Here is a 22,778-nt window from a genome sequence, read left to right on the forward strand (position 1 = left end):
ATTTGCTTTCATTTCCTTTGAATATAATACGGTTTAAATAATTTTAGGAATATATGCATTGTCGTGAGCTCACTTACTTCTAGAATTCTATACGTATATCATGAGGTTTTGAGTTACTCCAAGCATTTTCTAGTTTTCTCAATAGGTGTCAGAAAGTGCTCATAGTTTGTCCTGTCCTGTCACTGTGGAGAGGTCAACTACAGTCATAACTAGTTTAATTCCAACTCAATCAAAATTGGTCACCTCTTATTCGTATGTTGAATCCATGTAAACAAGTTTTCTTCCAGACAACTGATAGGGGAAGAACGTTTGATAGTTAACTTCACTGGAATGTGATCACTTTCAAGAGAGTCTAAAACATCGATTTGACTCTTTCCCGTAAGTGTAGGTTGAGGTGATCGGACACATGGCATGTTGATTTGGAGGTTTGTGCACGAGGCTTGTTCTGACATCGGTTTTTATATATCTAGGAAATTTTACATCCCTAGTTGTTATGGAAGCAAATGAAATTTGAATAGCGAGATTTGAAGCTAGCAAACAAATAAATAGGAAAAATACATAATAAAATATCTGTGGAAAGAAACTAAACCGTGAGACAAACATGATTGCGTTTGATGGAGGCATTCTGACAAGGGAACATTTTATATTGATAGTAGCATTGCCCAATCAATGAATGCGCAATCGATAGAGTGAAGAAAAGTGAGAAATCCAAAGTTTTATTGGCCGACACCAATAAACACAGGAGATACAGAGGAAAGAAGAATCTAGAATCATGTGAAGATAACAATGCAAAAGATACACTGACACAGAAAGAACTTAAAAATATTCAAAGTAATCAAAATGAAATTTATACAGCAATATAGTAAGCAAATATTGTACACACAGACATGCTCAGTAAGATCGTATGTAATGCAGTGCTGGCAACTAAGCACAAAATACTCGAGGCAAAACTGCTTCGACACTCTGGTTCGACTGTTATTTTTGTACTTCAATGGTTATATTATTGTTTGTGGTCTCATATTTTGGTTTCAACTAGTTCGAATCGTGTACTGCATGTCCTCTTCCACATCCAAGATGCATAGAGGAATTCATATAGGAATATTCTCAAACGTTGGCAATACTGTACATCAAGACTTCATACGTATGGTTCTACTCATAATTAGATTTTCTAGATGTTACAATTTGTGTTCCGTACCATTTAACAACACTTCATTTTGTGCTCAGTTTGCAACACTGTATTACATACAATGTTATTGAACATGTCTGCGGGTACAATGTTTCCTTACTATACTGTTGTGTAAATGTAATTTTGAATACTTTAATCATTTTGAAATTCTTTGTGTCAGCATATCTTTTGCATTGCTATCTTTACATGATTCTAGATCCTTCTTTCCTCTGTATGTCCTGTGTTTGTTGGTGACGCCCCGAAAACTTTGGATTTCTCACTTATCTTCACTCCTCTTTCGATAGCGCATTGTTTGATTGGGCAATGCTACTTTCAATATAAGATGTTCCCTTATGAGTTCTATGTACCAGCTGATGAGGTGTATACGGAGTAAATAGAACGCTACTAGCAAATGATATGGGCACAGACCAAATTACCAACGTTTATTTAGAATTTCCAAAGATTACTCTAAAATACACAAGCATACTACAGTATATATATATATATATATATATATATATATATATATATATATATATATATATATATATATATATATATGTGTTTGCTCCAAATGATATGGCAAACTCAATTATATTATTTATTTCCCGAATTTCGATAACTGAATGCAACCATTACTGGAAGGTATGCAACCCCTTGAACTATACATTTTTGCCGTGACTGTACAAGCCAAAATTTAATAAAAATTTCAACTTTTCAGATTTTGCCCAAAATTGACAAACCTAAGTGCTTATATCCTATTTGAAGTAAAATATGCAATTTTATATTTTAGAAAATACTTGCCGTGAATACTGTGCTCGCTTACTCGGCGACGCCGAAGGACATTATACCTCATACATCTGATGGGTTTAGAGCCATAGGTGCTGGTAGTACTAGTAAATATGTAGTGTATTAATAAAACTATTATTATTATTTTTAATTATCTTTGATGGTAACACTGGTATTCTTCAGTAGAGTTTGGTTTTGCAACAACAGTTTAGTTATTTGTTGCTACTTTTCAAATAAGCTTTCTGTAGAATTAACAGCAGCAATCGGGTAAAAATTCGTGTCAAATTTAAGAATCTTAATGCTCGGAGTTTCGAAGAGTGCGTAACGCTTACTATTTCAAGTGCTGAATTCAAACTTTGTACTAGTGAAAGTTTCGATGTACAGTAAGGAAACCTTGCATTTTCGGAAAATAATAATAAACCTTCGTCGCGAAAGAAGTGCTCGGGAAATTCCCGCAATTAAACGCACAAAGCATCGGAACTGAATACTTCAACCATAAAACTATTTGAAAAAAATTAAATCTTTCAGTTTTAAGTCCCACGGTTATGCCTGTTAGGCTAAAGGAGACCGTGATTATGAGAAATGAATGAAATGGTGGAATGAACCAAGTGGGAGGAAACGGAAGAACCCGAGAAAACTCACGAGCACGGTGTTTATCCACCAAGAAGTCGACACGGCGCGAGCTGGAATCGAACCAGGGACCCCAAGCACCGGAGGTGAACGCTCTATCACTGAGCCACCGCGTCCCTAATTTATTTTACGTTGTAAGATATTTAGTTTCATTTAAGATATATTGAAACATTTACTTTATGTTGTTGAATTATACAGGGTGTTTCAAAACAATACCGACAACGTTTTTGAGATGATTCCTGACACCAAGATAAGACAAAAAGTATAGACCAACCTGGGTGTACAATTGCTTCCTTTCAGACTTGTAGGCTGCCGAAAACATGAAAAGATGAACTTTAAAGGTCTATAACGCCAAAACTATGGGACCTACCGCAGTCGTGTCGTGACTTCACTTAAAAACAGAGATGTGCACTCTCCAAAAATACACGTTTCAGAATCCTGCGGTACTCACGCAACAATTTTTATGGAGTTAGCCTTGCTGGCCAACTACCTCTTGGAGTACTGGCCAACTACCTCTTGTTCATGTTTTCGGCAGCTTATAACTCCGAAAGGAAGCATTTGGTCACCAAGGTTGATCTATACTTTTTGTCTTGCGTTGGTGTCAGGTATCACCTCCCAAACCGGTGTCGGTGTTGTTTTGAAACACCCTGCATATATGTTAATTGTTTTAAATTAATTTTCTGGGAGAACGGTCTTGCAACAACTGCTCGAGAAATTCCCGTAATTGAACGTACAACGTATCGGAAGTGAATTTCAAGAACAGAACCATTTATTTTACGCTAGAAAATATTTAATTTTATTTAATAAGACATTTTGAAACATTTACTTTATAAAACATGGGTTGTAGATTGATTTGTTCTAAATTAAATTAATATATGTGTTTTCAATTAATATAATTGGTGTTCATATTTGGCGAATGTCACTGAGGGTATTAGGCTGATTTGTTCTATATTTGTTCGTTCATCTGTCTGTGCCACACGTACAACGAGGTACCAGTTTCCGTCTTTTAAGTTTAAATTTTCAGGATACAAGTAAGAGACAAACTAAATTTCATGTTCAGATTTTGGCGGCATACCAACCTAAAATTTCAAAATAGCGGGTATCCACGCCGCAATTTTCAGTTTTTCAAGTTGAAATTTTCAGAGTAGAAGCACAAGACACTCTAAATTAACTGTACATATTTTGGTGGCGATCAAACGTAAAATTTCAAAATGACAGTCATTTTTTAAAACAGCAGTGAAAAGAAAATTGTTGCAAGTTGTGACAATCATAATCTTGAAATATAAATCACATTTTAACACTTTTACCCTCAAGGCATTGGAATATTAAAAAAACTCAATTAAACCCGAAAATAACCGAAAAACCCCATATGGGTCCAGGTGTGTTGGGCTTTTTCAAAAAAGTCCGGGTTTTTGAAACTCTGATTGTATTGTATTTATTTTCACACGTTTTCATACAAATTGTTCACAACGTGAACGTATGAGTTCGACACGTCACAAGAACATTGAATGTGTACATATTTATACATTTAAATCTACATCCAATAGTAAAATAGCGTCAATTTAAGTAAAAGAGGTACAATTTTTCATTATTCTAATTTACATACAACGATATGAAACAATATAACAGTTAATAATGCATTACATTATACATATGCAGAAATTTATATACACTTTAATCCTTATTTACTACAGACATTTTTAATATAAGTGATTATGGATTTGCTAGATATTTTCCTACAGAATAGAAGAAGTGCTCGAATAGTTAGTACTTGATTGCTTTATTGAAGCCGGATGTTTTGTTTTTTAAAGTGGAAGGAAGCTTGTTATAAATATTCACTGCCATAGGAAATGTACTATTCTTATGCACTTTTAAACGTGAAGACTACATGAAGATCCGGCGCTTGTCTTGTATTATGCATACGAATATCTGCGTTCAACCGGAAATTGCTTGTTATACCTATCTATTTATCTTTTTTACAAATTTTAGAAGTTCATATATATATATATAAACATGGAAGAGATAAGATTTCAAGAAATTTAAATAGAGGTTTAAAAGAAGTTCGAGAAGAACTACAGTGCCAAAAATAAAAACCAACCAAAAGTCATACTAGTAGTGCTTCTCTTGTAAATATAAAATACAGCTTCTGTACAATATGTAGGAATACGGCGCCGGTGGAAAATAGTATCTTATACAGTTGTCTTTCATATGCACTTACGTATTTTATCCATCGTAAAGCATTTGTAATTATTTTACACTTGTAACGTTTCACTTATAAACCTAAAATACATGTATATTACTTTGAATTAATTTCTATCGCCTGCAGAAATTTATTTTTTATAAATGTGTCTTTTCGTGCATAGTTTTGAATTTTACCTGCATATCTTCCAAAATGTGGTGCGCCGAAAGTAATCCAGCACCTAAAATTTAAAGGTCTGAGTGACGACTGACTGATCCTCGCACAAGCTAAGCCGATTAATTTAAAAACATGAAATTTCGACAGTACAAGGGTTTTGTGACGTATGGTACCACTAAAGAAGATTTTTTGGAAATTCTACGTGAAAGGGGGAATAAGGGGTGGGAAGTACTTTAATAAAATGGCCATATCTCTGAATGTCTTAGGCTTAGATGCTTGAAGTTTTATTTGGACTTCTCATTTAATATAATTTGATACGTTTTTAAGGGTTTTTTGATATTTTAGTAAAAATGGGAAGATAAGAGGGGAAAATGAAAAACGGGATGAGTTTGCAATTATTATTATCAAATGTATCCCGGAAGATTTGAAGGTTAGGAACATGGAGTTTGAAATTCGGACTCATAATTTAACATAATTAGACACGTATTTCAGTTTTTAATTATTATTATTTTGACACAACTTAGAATGGATGAAATAGGGCGGATACGCGGAAAGGGGTGAAAAGCATTTTAATAAGATGGCCACATCTTCGAATCCCTTAAGCTTCGAAACTTGATGCTTTGTATTTAGGCTCCTCATTCAAAATAATTTGTACGTGTTTCACTGATTTTTGATATTTTAGTAAAAATTTGAAGAAAAGAGGGGCAAAGGAAAAAAGTTTTAGTTTGAAGGTTAGAAACATGAACTTCTAATTTAAAATAATTAGATAAGAAATTAAGCTTTCTTATTTAAATATATGTCCTAGAAGGGAAGAAGAAGGGTACTGACGGCGATGGAGGGAGAATGGAGGTGGTAAAAATTATGAAATGAAATCTTTCAGTTTAACGTCCCACGATTATGTCTATAAGGCTAAGGGAGATGGGTGGTAAAAGTTAGTAGACATGTGTCCAAGAGTTTTTGAAAATTCCGTATATTAGAGTAATAGAGGCTCAATTGTTGGTCTGACAGTGAAGCGAGTACGTTTAGAACTAGTTGAAACGTTTAGAAAGTAAGTAGTTCATCTCTGCTGCATGGGGTCCTTGGTTCGATCCCAGCTAGCGCCAAGCGGGCTTTGTGGTAGACAAACCGTGTGCGTGTGTTTTCTCGGGGCTGTCCCGTTTCCTCCCACTAACTTTATTCCACTATTTCATTCATTTCTCATCATCAGCGTCTCACCCTGGATGCATAAACGTGGGACGCTAAACTAAATGTTTCATTTCATCTTAATTTCTTCTTGAGTTGTACCTGCTTCTTGAGTTATACATAATATTTTCAATCTGTGAACAATGCTAAACTAGTGTATTAATATAGGTTGCTGACGTTATAGTGCCTACAAATCTCCGCAGAATTTGGTATTTATGAATTCTGATAGAACAACTTCGTGTAGGCTTTGCTTTGGAAGTAATTTGGAAATACGTGACTTGTTAAACAATGCATGCTGGAAAGTATCTCTCATCCATGTTCGCGAATAGTTTGTTTTCTGCTTTACTACTCCTTGAATACAGCGTGGGTGTAAAGTCAGTTATTATTTGTAACAATGAATATTTCTAAAACTAAACAACCTATGACAGTTTTATTTTCATCGAATACATTATTAGAGTGCACCATTTGGTTATTAAGTTACATTTCAACGTATGCACCCGCATTTTCCACAACTTCTAAAATGTTAACAATATCACACGCCAGCAAATCTGATGCTAGTTTCTAGGATAATCTAGATTAAAAATAGGTATTGACTTTACAGCCACCATGTATATTCTGAAACTGTTAAATTATTCCTCGTCTTCCTGTAGATTTCGTAATATTTTTTATAGATACGTTGCTTTCATCAATTTCTAATTTACAACGGCAGGGTTGGTTGGTTTAAACAGCTGTTTTTTTTTAACCAACAGGTTTAAACCAAAAAAGTAAAAAAGAACGAAAAATGCTTTAAATCTTGTGAACTTCATAGTGACGTCTCCACATATCACACCATCTGCATTACGTTTATCTACTTTTCACCTTTTAATCAAGGGTTCCCGTGTTCAATTCTCGGTCGAACCACAACCCTTCTTTCAAGTGTAAACAAAGTAGCGATTCGAGGTGTCCCTTTAAGCGAAAGTCTTCTCCGTGATAACTTTGGTATTTTATAAGGATGTTAAGCCTAAACATACGAAACGAAACCAAATTGTATATTTCTACTTGCCTGAATGCCTGTAGTTTTATAAAGAAGCCAAGGTTGCTTAAATATATTGATAGAAATTGGCAAAATGTATCAACTGCCTACGTAGCTTCCAACATCATTTTGGATTCGACTTTGTTTTAACTTTGTTGAATGTTATCTACGTAACAAATTTGTCATTTAATATGATAGGCTGACCTTAAAATTTACATAATAATACAATTAAACTAATAATAGGATTTTCCCAATGGCTAAGGCGGGAGTTTCCCGATTTACATGTAATTCTGTATAATGTTTTTACTTCTGTAACTACTTACCTTTTTGTCTTTCTGAAATGACTCTTGACAATTAAATTAACAACTAGGCCTATGTAAAGATCAGTATAAGGTATCTTTATCAGGAGTCCTTCGTGAGTGAGTCGACAATCTCACATGTGACCAATTAGTCCCGGTTTCGTGTCGAAATGGACAATTTCTCTTGGATGTAAGCCGAGAAGCGGTTGGATTCCCTTTCAGCATAACCTTGTTGTTGCATAATAACACCAAAGCGAAGCAAATTAATTTCTGTCCATATAGAGTAAATTATTTAAACAATAGAACTTTTTTTCAATAAAAACCATGGTTTTGGCCAACCCTGTACAATTGCTTGAAAATTAGTATGTAACTTTTATTGAAAAAATAAAACGTCAGTGCAAATATTAATTTTTGAGGATGCGCCAATTGCAACTGACTCGGTGACACTGTCGTCTAAAATCAATGTAATTTGTTTAAGGGCATCAGTTGTATGATCTAAATTTCCATTACTATTACTTGAGTGCTTAATGTGTGTTTCATTACAGGTCTAAGAAATGAAAAACTGGGAGGTCACAGCTTAGAAGCCATCACAAGAAACATCATGAAAAAGACAAGCGCAATAGCTGAGCAATTTAGTTGGCACGGTGCAAAAGGAAAGAGCTTTTCTCGTTAATCATTAACGCAATAATAGGTAAGAAACTCTCCCTACTGTTCTTTAATCTCATTTTCAGAGTGGAAAAAATATAGAAGTTGTCATTTGAAGAGGGATACACTATGTTTAAATTCTTGTTTAAAAAAAGGAAAAAAACATTCTGGTGCCCTTTTTATTTTCTTCGCTTTAAACACTTACTATTGTGCTATGAATACTTCTCAGAATCATCTTCCTGTAAACTTTATTTCCCAAAAGCCTATACTGCAACCGCTGTTATAACATTTGAAAGGCTTTGGAAATCCTTACTTTAGCAAAATGTGCAATTTTCCTGTCCTCAAGTGACACGTTACATTTGTGTCCGTGGAAGAGAGAGCTGAATATGTATAAAATATAGTTCATCCTTTTACTGAATTGTTCTGTCATGTTGGTAGTTTTCTTGAGCACTTCACGATTAATTCCTACATTATCAAAATTATCCATTTGTATAAGGCAAAGTAATATGTATGGCCTGCTCCGTGGCAAAGAAATCGAGCAAGGTAGCGGTCATCAAAGCCTTAGTAACCATCTCGGCATTCATCTGGTGCGACTGAGGGAAAAAGAATGATCGGGCCCAGATTTGAGATCGGAGGCTTCGGAATGAGACGCTAGTTCTTCATCAACTCAAATGCTGCCACGCGTTTTTCAAATTATTATTATTTTTAATATTAGGTTTAATATTTATAAGAAGCTATACTTTTTAAAAATAAAAGTGCGACCGCTTCAACATGTTACAACGTCCGTAATTAAGCTACAGTCTGAAGTATGTCACTTTCAGCTTTAGCTGTTGTCTTCCTTGCCCTTTATATTTCCTTCAGGATGTTACTTTTGTAACACATTATTGTCTTCACAAGCTGCTGTAGGTCCTACACAAACATTTTAAATATTTTTGTAAGTTTAAGATGTAATAATTGATCTCTAATCATTCCCTGCTGTTATTATGTTATTAAACACTGGCTATTATTTTTATTTTCAGAAACTGCAACACGAGAGAAACGTAACTAACGATGAGATCGCGTAGATTATTGGGATTTGGCTTCAACATGCCATACATAGACGAACAAGAAATTCAGTTACGAATTCAGCTGCAGTTCCACAGAACTTGAACTGACAATTCGCAGCGTCGAAATTAGAGTTAGTTGTGGTAATCAAAAGTGAGATTATACAGAAGCAAATAAGTACTTCTGCTTATTCAGCAATGTGATATTTCTTGAAAGTAGCAAAAAAGTGACATTTCGTGAAAAGATCTATTCCCCATGCGCCGTAGATTTGTGGAAAATATTTTTAGCAACATACATAAATATTGTTGTTGTTGATTTTTATTGAATTAGCCTGTCAGTGACATAATTTTCTAGAACAAGCTTTTACAAGTTAAAATGTGAATTTCTGATATTTGAGAAGATTGTTCTTAATGTATAGAAACAAATAATACGAGCAGCATGAAGATTCTGCTGAAGAGAATTTAAATAAATAAAGCCAGAATAGTGTACATTTATATTTTTATTTAAATACTAACCGATATAAACTGATATATATGTATATTTATTATAGTGCACAGTGTAAATTATAACTACATAATGTTAGCTTGCTCTCATAATTTTAATTTTTTTTCCTCAAAATCTTATTTATGCACAGAATATTTCTGGGTGTTCCACTGCTACTACTGGTATGTGGCTACGCCGTGTATGTATGTTGGGGTGTCTTATGTCATATTGCGAGGTTCAGACTGCAAATTAGTCTTCACAATCATCGCGTGCCAGTTTTCAAAGCGGCTATATTGGATTTATTATTTTTAAGATAGGAAAAGGATTGCCAACAATTGTTTCTTGAATTGGATGTCTAAACCTCAGTCCTTTTCGTTTTTTTTATTGATCCAATACAGCCGCTTTCAAAACTGGCAGGCGACGATTGTGAACACACTGATATCCAGTTTGAATCTCGTAAGTCACATAAGATACCCAACATATATGCACGGCGTGGCCATATACCAGTAGCACCAGTGGAACACCCAGAAACCATTTGTGTAAATAAGATTTTGAGTAAAAAAATGCTTAAAATTATGAGAACAAGCTAACATTATGTTGTTACAATTTACACTGTTTATTATTATTATTATTAATTTTTATTTTTATTTATTTATTTATTTTTGTCTGAGTCTGTGGACCGCAATGGTTTCTCGTCATGAAGACAGAGTGAGGCAAAGACGTCTAAGCAGGTAAAATTGGACAGAAGAATATTATGTTTTCTTCCAGCTGCTGTGTCACAGTCTGGCCGCCTTGTTTTCGACCCACTATTTGTTCCCAGCAAGAAGCCATTATATATACAGAGTGACGCCAAAGGCCGGAGCCCATAGGCCAACTCGGTTATTATTGCAGATATGAAAACAAGGTAAGATATGTAAGGACATTTTTAAATTCCAGCAACACTTTTGTTTTTGTACTAGTGTACCGCTCAATAAAGAAAATGCGTTACCATACATCATGTTGGGCTACACGAATGAAAGATTGTGTGGTTTAAAATTAGCTACACCGAGAAGAATTGAAAGGAGACACAGTGAAGGATAAACATGCAAATGCAATATCTACGCCAGTTGCGTAGCAACCACGGTGTGTGTGTGTGGGGGGGGGGTAAGAGCAGATACGAAGGACACGAAATTGGGTCTTGCACTATATTTTTCATTGTATCTTTCCGTTCCCTTTGGTCCAAATAATTTCAAACCACACTTTCTTTCATTCAGTGTTATCGAACAGTGGCAGCGTTGTACTTCTCGTTACTATTGGGCGGTATACTAATATAAATACAAAACTTGCTGCATTTTAAAAATTTCCTTCTATATCTTACCTGTTTTCCGTATCTGCAATAGTAACCGAGTTGGACTATGGGCTTCGGGTTCTATCATGTACAGAAAATATTCTGTAAATATTTTGTCATGCACAGAAACTATTCTCTAAATATTTTCTGTGATATACAAAAAATATTCACTAAATATATTTTGGCATATGTAGGAAAATATTGTCTGTGTTACTGGTAAATAATTTTAAAATATTCCATGAGAAACATTTTAAAAACCATTCCGTTAACACTGTATAAAACGTTTCAAATACATTTTCAGTAATGTTTGGAAATCGTACAGGAATCATTTTCTGGAAAACTTCTCTAACGGCGTATAAAATATTTCTACAACTTTCTTGAGTATATTCAGAGAATATTTTCAGTATTATGTGGAAAATATTTTCAACAACATATGGAATATATTTCCTTAAGGGAAGTAGGATTCATTTTCTGAAGGAAAATGATGGCACGTTTTAGAAACGTTTTGAAAATATTTCATTGCTGTGTGGGCTGCTGCTCTGTTTATAATCCTAGCGAGCACAGCACTGGAATTTTTGTACGCCGAAAGTTTTGATTGCGTAATGAACTACAACCACTTATTATATATAGGTTAGGCATGCTACTGAACATATCTACAATGACATGAAATAATTATAAAATTGCATGAAAACTTACCGAAATCCAGCAAACGGAATCCACTGCTGGGCGGACGTCTGGCGGTTCACCTGATGCACTCTGGGTAGGAATGACTTCTGCCTCCTACCTTCCACAGTATGAACTAGACGTGAAATTCTGGTAATTTCAACATGAAAAATATCATATCTAAATTACGTAATTCTGTTTTCTTCTGTTTTAATATTTGTTTTACTTTCAACAATGGCCTACTGTTGGAAAAAGGTTGGTTGAATTCAACAACTATTCCAACGTAAAATGATGTTGGGCCAACACTGGGGCTTGGTTGGTTGCTCGTAACGGCGTAAAGAACACTGGACCAACGTTGTTGTTGTCACTAAAAATCAATCCAACCATATTTTAACGTTGGCCCAGCCATTTTGGTTACATGGGCTATAACCATCCGACACCAATCGAATTTAAACACCGTTTGCGGCTTTTGCTTATGGGGGAAAATATAAATGAAATAAATCTTTCAAATGAAGTTCCTATCGCGCAAGAACATGATGGAGATTTCTTGACATCGAAATTATTAGAAGGAATTCTACCAGATATGACGCAACCCTTGGCAATGATTGAAGGCGAAACCGAAATCGTAAATATCTTTGTATCAGATGACGGAACATCTACCGAATCGCCGGCTATTGAACAACAGACAGATTGCTCAGTGGAAGGGTTTCGATTTCTTGCTGGATACATCGCTCATCGAGGAAGAAAATACGACACATCAATGGGTACACTATGTAGAGATGTACTTCCTTCCATACCCGGTACAGCATCTGAAGGTTGGATCGAGTTTCTGTCGCGTGGTGGTCCCCTCGTTCCAGGAATGGATGTCAAAAATGAGGGGTTTTGAACTTATTTTCAATGACATTAATGGTACCAGCAAAATGTCCGGTGAAAAAAACATTGTAAAAAGACTAACCGCGAAAATAAGTGAAAAGTATCCTGATGTGAATGAACATTTAATTAAAATATATGTAAGAACTACGATGTTCATTCGCATAAAATACATGAATAATAGAAATAAAATTCTAAAATCAACAAATGCCCATAAAAGAAAATCTCGACTAGGCATGCCTCAGCCACAGTGAGGCCTACAACTAAGCAGAAAAAGGCACGTAGGTTTATTATTTAAAATTATTTATTATTGTTTATTTTCTGTGCAAACCTTGTCTTGTGTTGCTTGTGGCTGTACGCTTCGCTTGTCTTCTGCTCTACACTTTCTCGCCATCATAGCTGCTCCTGCAGTGACGTCATTTCTCTAGCCAATCAGCGTCCCTTTACCCGTTAAACCCAACTTTATACATTCTATTAACCTTGAATCACTTTACAAAAGAAATACGCAACCGCAGAAGAAGAAGATTGGAAAAATAAAGTTACTTTTCTGAAAGTTCTCGTAAATCATTTCATTAAAACACTGGCTAACAATATAAGGGAAGAATAAGAACAGTGTTAAATTCCTATATAGTTAGAATTCAGAATGGCTGGTGAGGCGTCTGTTAAGTTGGAATTGATGTGTAAAGAAGAAATTGTTTATGACTTACCTCAGGAAGATCCACTCGAAGGGAAAGGTTGGACATACGAACTGATGACTGACAACAAAGTGTTAATATTATCTACAACGGAAGGAGAGCAAACAATGGACAAGGGTACAGCTTTGGATGTGAAAGTGACCGTTGATATGCTGAAATCAGAATTTGCAGAATCAGATCCTGCATTAGAAAGTAATATAGAAACGCTAAGAAAAGTAGTGCTTCAGGATACTTGCGCGTCGTACTCTAATGACTCCCAACAATTAACCACAAAAAATTTAAATTCAGTTCGGTCAGAAAGGTAATGTTCAATTTTTCATATACTAATTGGTTCAGATTGATAATACGGTTACATGGGTTTGGAGAATTGGTTAAAAGAAATGCTTCACAAAAAGTATTTAATATGGGTGATATCTCGAAGTAAGTAAGGCGAGCTATACACTATAAGATCAATCCTAGGAAATATCTTAGGATTTATCTTCGGAAAAATGTTATGAAGTATCTGGTAGGAAATCCTACCCTTTTTGTGCCATACACGTGAAGAGCTTTCCTGTCTGACCGAATGACGTTTATCAACATTGTGAAATAGTTCTATTTAATAGAAGTACAAAGTTGAAGAATTACTATGCTAACCATACTGCACATCCCATTGTATTAATACCAGGCGCTATATTATTAAATTGGATACCTCTAAAAAAATGTCAGAAGGGTGCTGGTACACTTTTGGCGCACCACATTTTAAAAGATTTACAAATAAAATTTAATACTTTGTATGAAAATATATATTTATAAGGATTAAATTTCTGCAAACAACAGCATTAAATACAAAGTAATACAGCTGTATTTTATGTTTACATTTATAGGGTTGCTAGTGTAAAATCATTATAAATGTTTTAACGACGGATAAAACAGGTTAGAGACAATGTTTAGCAGAAAGGGTCCAGCTAATTTTTCTAAGAAATGTTACAATTTCGGTAGTTTCTATTTACATTAATTTAGTTTAGGCTGGTTCAGGTTAATTACGGTTATGTTACGTTAGATTGTATTAGTATATGGCTCCAGTTAATTTTCATAAAGTAATAGAATTTCGCTTACTTCTATTAATATTACGTTAGTTTAAGTTAGTTAATTTCATTAGGTTAGATTTTGTTAGGTTGTGTTAGGTCTAAGTACTTGAATCTTCCATTTCTCCTGTAAATTTTGTATGTTTTGCCTACTTCTGAATACCTTCTGCGAAACATTTACCTAAGTGAGTGCATATGAAAGATGAGCGGTGATACTATTTTCCACTTTATTTCTGTATAGTTTACAGAATCTATAGTTTATGTTTACAGGTGGAGGGGTACTACCACGATACCATGACAATTGCTATTCAAACTCGTATCATTGCCGAAACCCACTCGTTTTCAATATATTCACTGACGCGCCTTCTTCCTTCGATCGCACCCCCTGACTGATGCTCGGGCCCGGCTTTGCCCTGCTCTGACTCGGTTAGATATGAAAGATGACTCGGTTCGATATGATAACCCGCATTTGTACTTTCCGGAGGCCACCTAGCACAACTTGGTTTGCGTTTCTTGCACTATAGTTTTTCTATTATATATCCGGCCCCCGTATTTATACGCAAATAGTAAAGGAATTGCACTTTATCATCTATTGCTTTTGGTGGCCCCCTTGAGGGACTTTATCTATGCTATGTGAATAATTTTAATGTCGGTCAACGCAAATTATTTAGGAAACAGTAAGGCGCGCTATATACTATAGGATGGGTCCTAGGAAATCTCTTACGATTTGTCCTAGAGTCAAAATCTCAACGTGTATGGCATCAGATCGCATGTCATTTCCTGTGTTGTGAACGATCCTACGAGATTTCTCTTGTTTAGAGCACGCTCTATTTCGGAAAGAAAATTCGTAAGATTTCGATTTAAGCGACATCAGGTGAGAGAAAGTGAAAACATAACTGATGAGGTATCTTCTGATCCTGCAGATTTACTTTAGGTGTACCACTCGGAATAATTGTTGAAAAATTATATTTTATCACTGTTTACTAAATGATTTGCGTTGGCAGACATGAAAATTATTCACACAGCATAGATAAAATTCCTCAAATGGACCATAAAAAGCAATTGTTGTTAAACTACAATTTTTCTGCGATTTGCGTACAAATACGGGGTCCGGATATATAGTATAAAAACTATAGTGCTAAAAACGCTAACCAAGTTGTGCTAGGTGGCCTCTGGAAAGTACGAATGCTATCTAACCCTAGTCAAAACAGGGCGAAGCCGGGGCCCGAGCGTCAGTCAACGGATGCGAGCGAAGGAAGCAGGCGCGTCAGTGAATGTAGTGAAAACGAGTGGGTTTCGGCAATGATACGAGTTTGAATAGCAATTATCACGGTATCGTGGTAGTAGCGCTCCACTTGTAAACATAAACTATAGATTCTGTAAACTATACAGAAATAAACCGATGGTGGAAAATAGTATCACCGGTGATCTTTCATATGTACTCAGATAGGTAAATGTTTCGCAGAAGGTGTCCAGAAGTAGGCAAAAGATACAAGATTTATAGGAGAAATGGAAGATGGAAGTACTTAAACCTAAAACAACCTAACCAAATCTAACCTAATGAAATTAACAAACTTAAACTAACCTAATATCAATAGAAGTAAGCGAAATTCTATTACTTTTTGAAAATTAGCTGGAGCCATTTAGCCTACTAATAAACTCTATCGTAACATAACCCTAACTAACCTGAACCAGCCTAAACTAAACGAATGTAAATAGAAACTACCGAAATTGTAACATTTCTTAGAAAAATTAGCTTGACACTTTCTGCTAAACATTGTCTCTAACCTATTTTATCCGTCGTTAAAACATTTATAATGATTTTACACTAGTAACCCTACAATTGTAAACATAAAATGCAGCTGTATTACTTTGTATTTAATTATGTTGTTTGCAGAAATTTGAACCTTATAAATGTCTTTTCATGCAAAGTATTAAATTGTATTTGTAAATCTTCTAAATTTTATTTGTAAATGTGGTGCGCCAAAAGTATACCAGCACCTTTCTGACATTTTTTTAGAAGTATCCCATATAACAATATAGCGCCATTTATTAATATAAGTGGGATGTGCAGTATGGTTAGCATAGTAATTCTTGAACTTTGTACTTTTATTAAATACAACTATTTCACAATGTTAAACGTCATTCGGTCAGACAGGAAAACTTTTCACGTGTATGGCACAAAAAGTGTAGGATTTCCTACAAGATATGTCATAACATTTTTCCTAAGATAAATTCTAAGATATTTCCTAGGATTGATCTCGTACTGTATAGCACGCCTTATAAACTATAATTTTTCAACAATTATTTCGAGTGGTACACCTAAAGTAATCCTTAACGATCAGAAGATTCCTCATCAGTTGTGTTTTCACTTTCTCTCACCTGATGTCGCTTAAATCGAAATCTTACGAATTTTCTTTCCAAAACAGAGCTTGCTCTAAACAAGATAAATCTCATAGGATCCTTCAGAACACAGGAAATGACATGCGATCTGATGCCATACACGTTGAGATTTTGACTCTAGGACAAATCGTAAGAGAATTCTTAGGATCTATCCTACAGTATATAGCCCCTATATCCTACAGTATACAGTATACAGCCTAAATCTACAATTTGGAAATGGCGTGGCACACATACAGTAGCTGTATACCAAATAATAACAAGAAATCGATTTTTTTGTCAAGATATAAAGGAATATATTTTTTTAAAGATATAAACTACTACTCATACAAATCTTATGTAGTTTATATCTTCTTTTAAAAAAATGATTCTTTTATTATTGATTACACATTACTCACTAATTGTTGCACATATTTAAAATATAGGTGCTCGACGATATTGTTTTATTTATATAGAGACTTTTGTAAAATATGAAATCGCGAGAATGATATTCATCCTAAAATTTTCCAAATTAAACGTGGAATGTATTATGTTGGAACAAAAACTATGAACGTTTGTAATTTTACTCAGGATTGAGCTCATTTGGGTCTAGCCTCATTTCTCCGGAGGGCTTAGAAAATTACATGTCTTGCGTGTTGAGTGTGTACTTGAACGTTCCTCAGTTTTTTATAGGTAACATTCTGAAATGCTTTCTTTGCTTGCGTATTTGTGTTCCGAAGTAACACATTACATTAGGGACGTAATTTCTTAATTATGTGGATTCTTTCATTCCCAAACATTTTTCTAGTCCTTTGTCATGATTTGACACATTGAGTTTTGATACTCCATTTCGTTTACAGTGGTTACTAAATACCGTAACACGCGGTTAATCTGCACATCGGTCGTTAGTTTGCACGAAATATGAAAAGTGTTTCATAGTCCTCTGTCGGTACAACCATGAACTGTAAACAGGAAGTTTCAACTACGCTATAAGATAGAACATGTAACTGTATTTTGGCTATAATGTTGGGGGTTAGCATCAGTTCTAATTACCAGGAGGGTTTGTTGCAGTGGTATGGAAATCAGTTACTGTAAAAACAGCCTAAATTTAAAAGAATTTCCGTCAAAGTTAAGTTAGTTTCGTAGAATACTTGTGCGTATAATTCGACTTTGATGCAATTGTTGAAATTGAAATGTGAAACGTTTCATACGTGGGGTTCCTTTCAACAACATACAAAAAAGTATGTTGAACATACGTTTCTGTGCAATGTTTTCATTTAGTATTTAAACATTTTACACTCTACACAAAACTGCATTCATTTTATTACCATTGGTATTATAATGATGGTATCAGTACTTACTTTGAATTATCGATATTTGTCAGGGAAATTATGTATTTTCTGGTACCAACTCTGAAACCTCATTCTAATAGTTTAAAATATGTCCCACAAAAGTGCCAGCTGACGAACAGAAAAAATCATTTTTGTAAAAAATCAATTATTTGGTTATTCCTTTGTCCAAGAATATGATCCGAACACTAATCAGTTTAAGATTTACGGGGTTTGTAACTTTCAGGTTGAAACCCAGCCAAAATTGCATTATTTTTTTTTTTAACGGCAAGTCTGCAATTAGACTCAAACAGTGACTTTAATCGGTTCTTACAGGTTTAGTCACTTCCTGGAACTGTTTCTGCGTGAGTCACTTGTTGGAATTGTTCGTGCCTTTGGTGTGACGTCTTAGTTCAGAGATTGGTGGTAGTTCATATTTTTTCCACTAAGTGTCTCTGTACACTCATATGGCAGTTTGTTACTGTGACTTCACATGTTCTGTCTCCTTGTATGTGTGTGCTGTTGCTGGTGGAATGCGGTGAGCGTGTAATTGAATTTTCGTTTCAAGGAATTTGAACTTGTCGTTTATAAATATGTTTTTATTAGATTCGGATACTAACTCATATCGCTTTTCAGCACTGTGGTTTAATTGAGTTAGAGAAAGCCTGTGATGGTTGTGGTCGAACGCTGAAATATTCCCGACGTATGGTAAAACTGGGCGTTTATTGGTTAGTCTTGTTTGGTATAATAACAAGTTTGCTCGCTTTAATAAATCGACGTCTGTGCAGAAACGAACATTTTTCAGTAATGTGTAGTTGAGTATTGCGCATGCGTTCCTGCCATTTTACTTTTTCGGGAATCAGAAACTATGAGTTCATTACTCATGTGTGTTGTGGTATGGCGAAACGGCGAGTGCTTTCGTTTTTTAATTGATATTATTTTTATTCTTGATTTGCTTTGCATTTGAGAATTTGGCAAAGTATTTATTTTGCTGCTGGTTGTTCCATTATCTTGGGGAAATGTAATTTAGTTTTCCTGCTCATGCTTCACTGATTTATAATTAGTGATAAGTGTTTTTTTTTTAATTTTTGTCCTTCTTATGTTAGCTTTATAGTAGTGGTTTGACTAAATATTTTTTTGGATGTTTTTATGGGACTTGAGTAGGGTGTGGGTGGGGTGGTAGTCCCCATATAGATATCAATATTGATAGTCACCACTTCACCTGGATTGATTAAGAATGGTGTTTAGTAACATTTTGGCCCTTGTCTTTATAGTATAATTCTTAACATTGTACATTATTTTGACTCGGACAGTAACTATAACCGATTCAACTGATCAGGTTCCGGGAGCAAACTGGAGCAATTTGGGAATCATTTCTAAATTGCTTCCGACACAGGATCAGATAAATCGTTGCAGTCACTGTTTGAGTCAAAGTAAAGGTTTGCCTAAAAATCTATTGGTAGTGATTCCTACGTGTGTAAGCTGCAAGCCCAGTCCCCAAATGTCTAGTGATTTTTTTTAAAAGAATTTTTAAATGAAGCGCCTCATACTACTTTTCTGGATCTGCCACTGTTCATTATTTGTTTTCTAACAAGCAATCCGTTCCAGCATCTACCTAAATAGGAAATTTACCTAAATTTAAAACACAGGAGGCTCCTGTGGTAATAATTTCCTATCTAAGCGGTATTTTGCACTGGTGCAAATTAACCCCTAGTAAAGGCTTAAACGCCTTCTCTCAGTTTTACTTTTTTTATGACTTTAGAACGTTTCACATTTCAATTTCAACTACTGCATCAAAGTCCCATTATACATGGTCTTATTCTACGGAACTAATTTAACTTCGACGGAAATTCTATAGATGATATCTGTTAAATTTTATCATCCTTTACAGTGACTTTGCAGCCTTTACCTCTACTAGAACAAACTTTCCTGGTAATTTGAACTGAATTAACCGCAAACATTATAGCCGAAATACAGTTACATGTTCTATGTTACGGCGGCAATTGAAACTTCCTCTCTACTGTTCATCGTTTTACCGACAGAGTACTGTGAATCTCTCTTCAAATTTTGTGCAAAGTAACCCCGTCTTATGTTACTACAAAGTAGTTTTATGCAAGATATCATAGTTTTGATTAAACGGTAGGTTTTATATCATTATTTGGTTTACCTTAACTTGGGAAAAGGAAGTGTTAAAGATGTTTTTAACTAACTCTTTCTCTTTCGCTGTCATCACGTTAGGAGGATGAAGCTCGATTCGTATACTAATTTATAAGAGCTAGTTAATATACACTTATAACTAACATTATGGAGTAGGGTTCTATAGACGTGAAAGACCCCAAAATATTAGGAAAAGTAGAGATGAGAAAATGATCAAATAGGGCCGCTATCACTATCGAATCCATAGTCTTCTAGCGCAGTTGATGTTTTTCATTGGTATTTATTTTGTTTAATTTTTATAATAATAGTTATTATTATAATTATGCTAAAGAATTAGAAATGTACCGGTAAAGACATTAAAATCGCAAGATTGTTGCTCCTCTTATTTATTCTTATCAGTTTCTTATTTCAAAATTATTTGTATGCACATTTCTTGCCTGAAGCTAGTGCTATTTCGCCTGGCGCATGGTAAAATACAAGTTTGTACAGTACTATAATATGAATTTTTACCTAATACTACGGATAAAATTCGTAATGTGTATCATTTGTTTAACATAACATAAAAAAGATATAGCAAAAAATATATATTAATAATCATAACCTATTGAGTAATCGTGGACAATACATAATGATTCCGTTATGTATAAAAATATTTATAATAATCTTTAAAACATTCAACACTCGAAATCGAAAATAACATCAATAATTATTACATTTTGGAAACACGCCTCAAATAAATAAAAAAGTAAGAAATTGTTTGTGATTCATATGTAGGCCCATTCTTTCTGTAAGGCCCTCGAAAATTTTAGTCATTTCACTTGTCTTTTAAATGTTGTGATTTCAAATTATAACCCCTATGGTGAAAAGCAGAACGGACGCCATTAATAGTTCCAAATTCTAAACATGTTACAAATGAAATGATTGGGTATAATTGTATACCTCTTACCTAGGACATTATTGTTCGTTCCTAGATTGTAGAAAATGATAACTAATTATTTCACTCATCGGGTAGCGATAGCGTGAATTGAATTGAAACGCCTCCACCTTAGTTCCTCAGAGCGCGTAAATGAGAAATCAAAATTTAGAGTAGGTAAAATATAAAAGAAATTGATGACATTAGTTTCTCTTATCTACGGACATAATTGTATGTTTTATATTGTATCATATAGCAACAAATGTGTTTCCCTCAGTTATTACGGATAAGACAATTTCAAATTATATCCTTTGTATTGAGAAGCGGAAAAACTATTATTATGAACCACAAGTTTGATAAAATTTCAAGAATATGGATTTGAAATATTTTCCCGACTTGTTTCGGATTTGTACCTTTTATTTGCAGCTATTCTACAACCAACTTTACGGAATAAATAGTTTATTTATTTTCATTTTTTGTAGTTAACTGTAACAAATTAGGAGTTTGTGCTTAATACAATTTAGAAATTTCTAAGAATATCTTTAGCTGGATACTACAAAGAAAGTTGTATTCTTTGTACTGTATTGTATTGTATTGTTAAAAGTTGTATTTTTATTTACAGCAATTGGAGGTTTAATTATGCAGTTGTGCTTTGAAAGTTCTCCAGAAAAAACTGTCCAATAAATATCGTTGTAAAGCATATTTACAAAGCTAGTCCCGAGAAATATGGTTGTATTTTTGAAAATTTACTACTCAGACCAGATGTGATTTATGCTTTGTAAGCCCGAATCCGGCCAGCAGGCTAATCATTTTATATATTAAGAAGAAGGTGTTCTAGTTTTTATTACTTTTACTTTAATGTTACTTAATTATGCACCAAGGCAGACGGTAATGACAGCAATGAATGAACGGTAGAGTGAAAAATGTGGAAGGAAACGTCAGAATACCGCGAAAACCCAGGTACACGTTTTTCTTCTTCAACTACAAAACCCGCTTGACGGAAGCTAAACGAACTAGCATAGCTTTACCACTCAGCCACCGTGTCTCCAACAAAATAAAACAGTACCACTTTACAGCTCTCCTACAATACATATGTTATACTGATATTAATTTATTTTGCAATTCAGAATTTAACTAAAATATGAATATAGCTACTCGAAACTATAGGCATAATAGATTTTGTCTCTTTTTTCCCTCTAACTTCTGCGCTGATGACGGGTAATTAATTAATGTAACTGATTGTAAAATTAATTTTTAGCACTTTTACGTCGGGAATCGAACTCGGGACCACGTGCACCAATGGCATGCGCTAGCAATTCGAACAACGGCGAAGGCTTTATCCAAATGCACAAACTGTCCTATGACAAGACTAGTGATAGACAAATGCCCGGAAAGATATTTTTCGGGAAGATTCCCAAAAATGAGAATTTTTTGGGAATTTATGAACAATCACAAATAAAATGCATTCTATTCCTATATATCAGTTCAAAGTTAAAATCGTTTTTATATCACAGTATATTATTACAGTTGTCCCCAGAGGAGTCTTTAAAATGTATATTCTGAAGGATGTTATTTTATTAATATTTTATTGTATTTAGAGAGTACGCATAAATGGATATTTATTTACAATATGTTCTACGAAAGAAAATATGTTTCAAAAATGGTATAGTAAGTCCACATACTTTTAAACCGCTAAAAAGGTTAAATTTACATGTAAGTGGATTTTCTAAACTTGACTCTACTACTGATATAAACATATTAAATTTTACATGTTATA

At 34.4% G+C, this 22,778-nt stretch overlaps 1 protein-coding gene across 4 annotated transcripts in view; it reads left to right on the forward strand.

Annotated features, from left to right (window-relative positions):
* Positions 1–12,913: 12,913 nt before the first annotated feature.
* Positions 12,914–22,778, forward strand: part of LOC145669623 (uncharacterized) — a 52,055-nt gene continuing 42,190 nt past the window's right edge. For 2 of the 4 annotated variants that reach the window (XM_081737859.1, XM_081737858.1), the window contains exon 1: positions 12,914–13,461. In XM_081737859.1, coding sequence (XP_081593985.1) covers positions 13,109–13,461 — 353 coding nt within the window. In that variant the 5' untranslated portion in view covers positions 12,914–13,108. Of the gene's footprint in view, positions 13,462–21,623; positions 21,937–22,778 lie in introns of those variants that run through there. The other 2 variants (XM_081737860.1, XM_081737857.1) reach the window with 2 other exon arrangements.

The sequence above is a fragment of the Thermobia domestica genome, chromosome 14 (genome assembly GCF_964235325.1).
Source record: "Thermobia domestica chromosome 14, izTheDome1.hap1.1, whole genome shotgun sequence".
In the NCBI taxonomy this organism is placed as follows: domain Eukaryota; kingdom Metazoa; phylum Arthropoda; class Insecta; order Zygentoma; family Lepismatidae; genus Thermobia; species Thermobia domestica.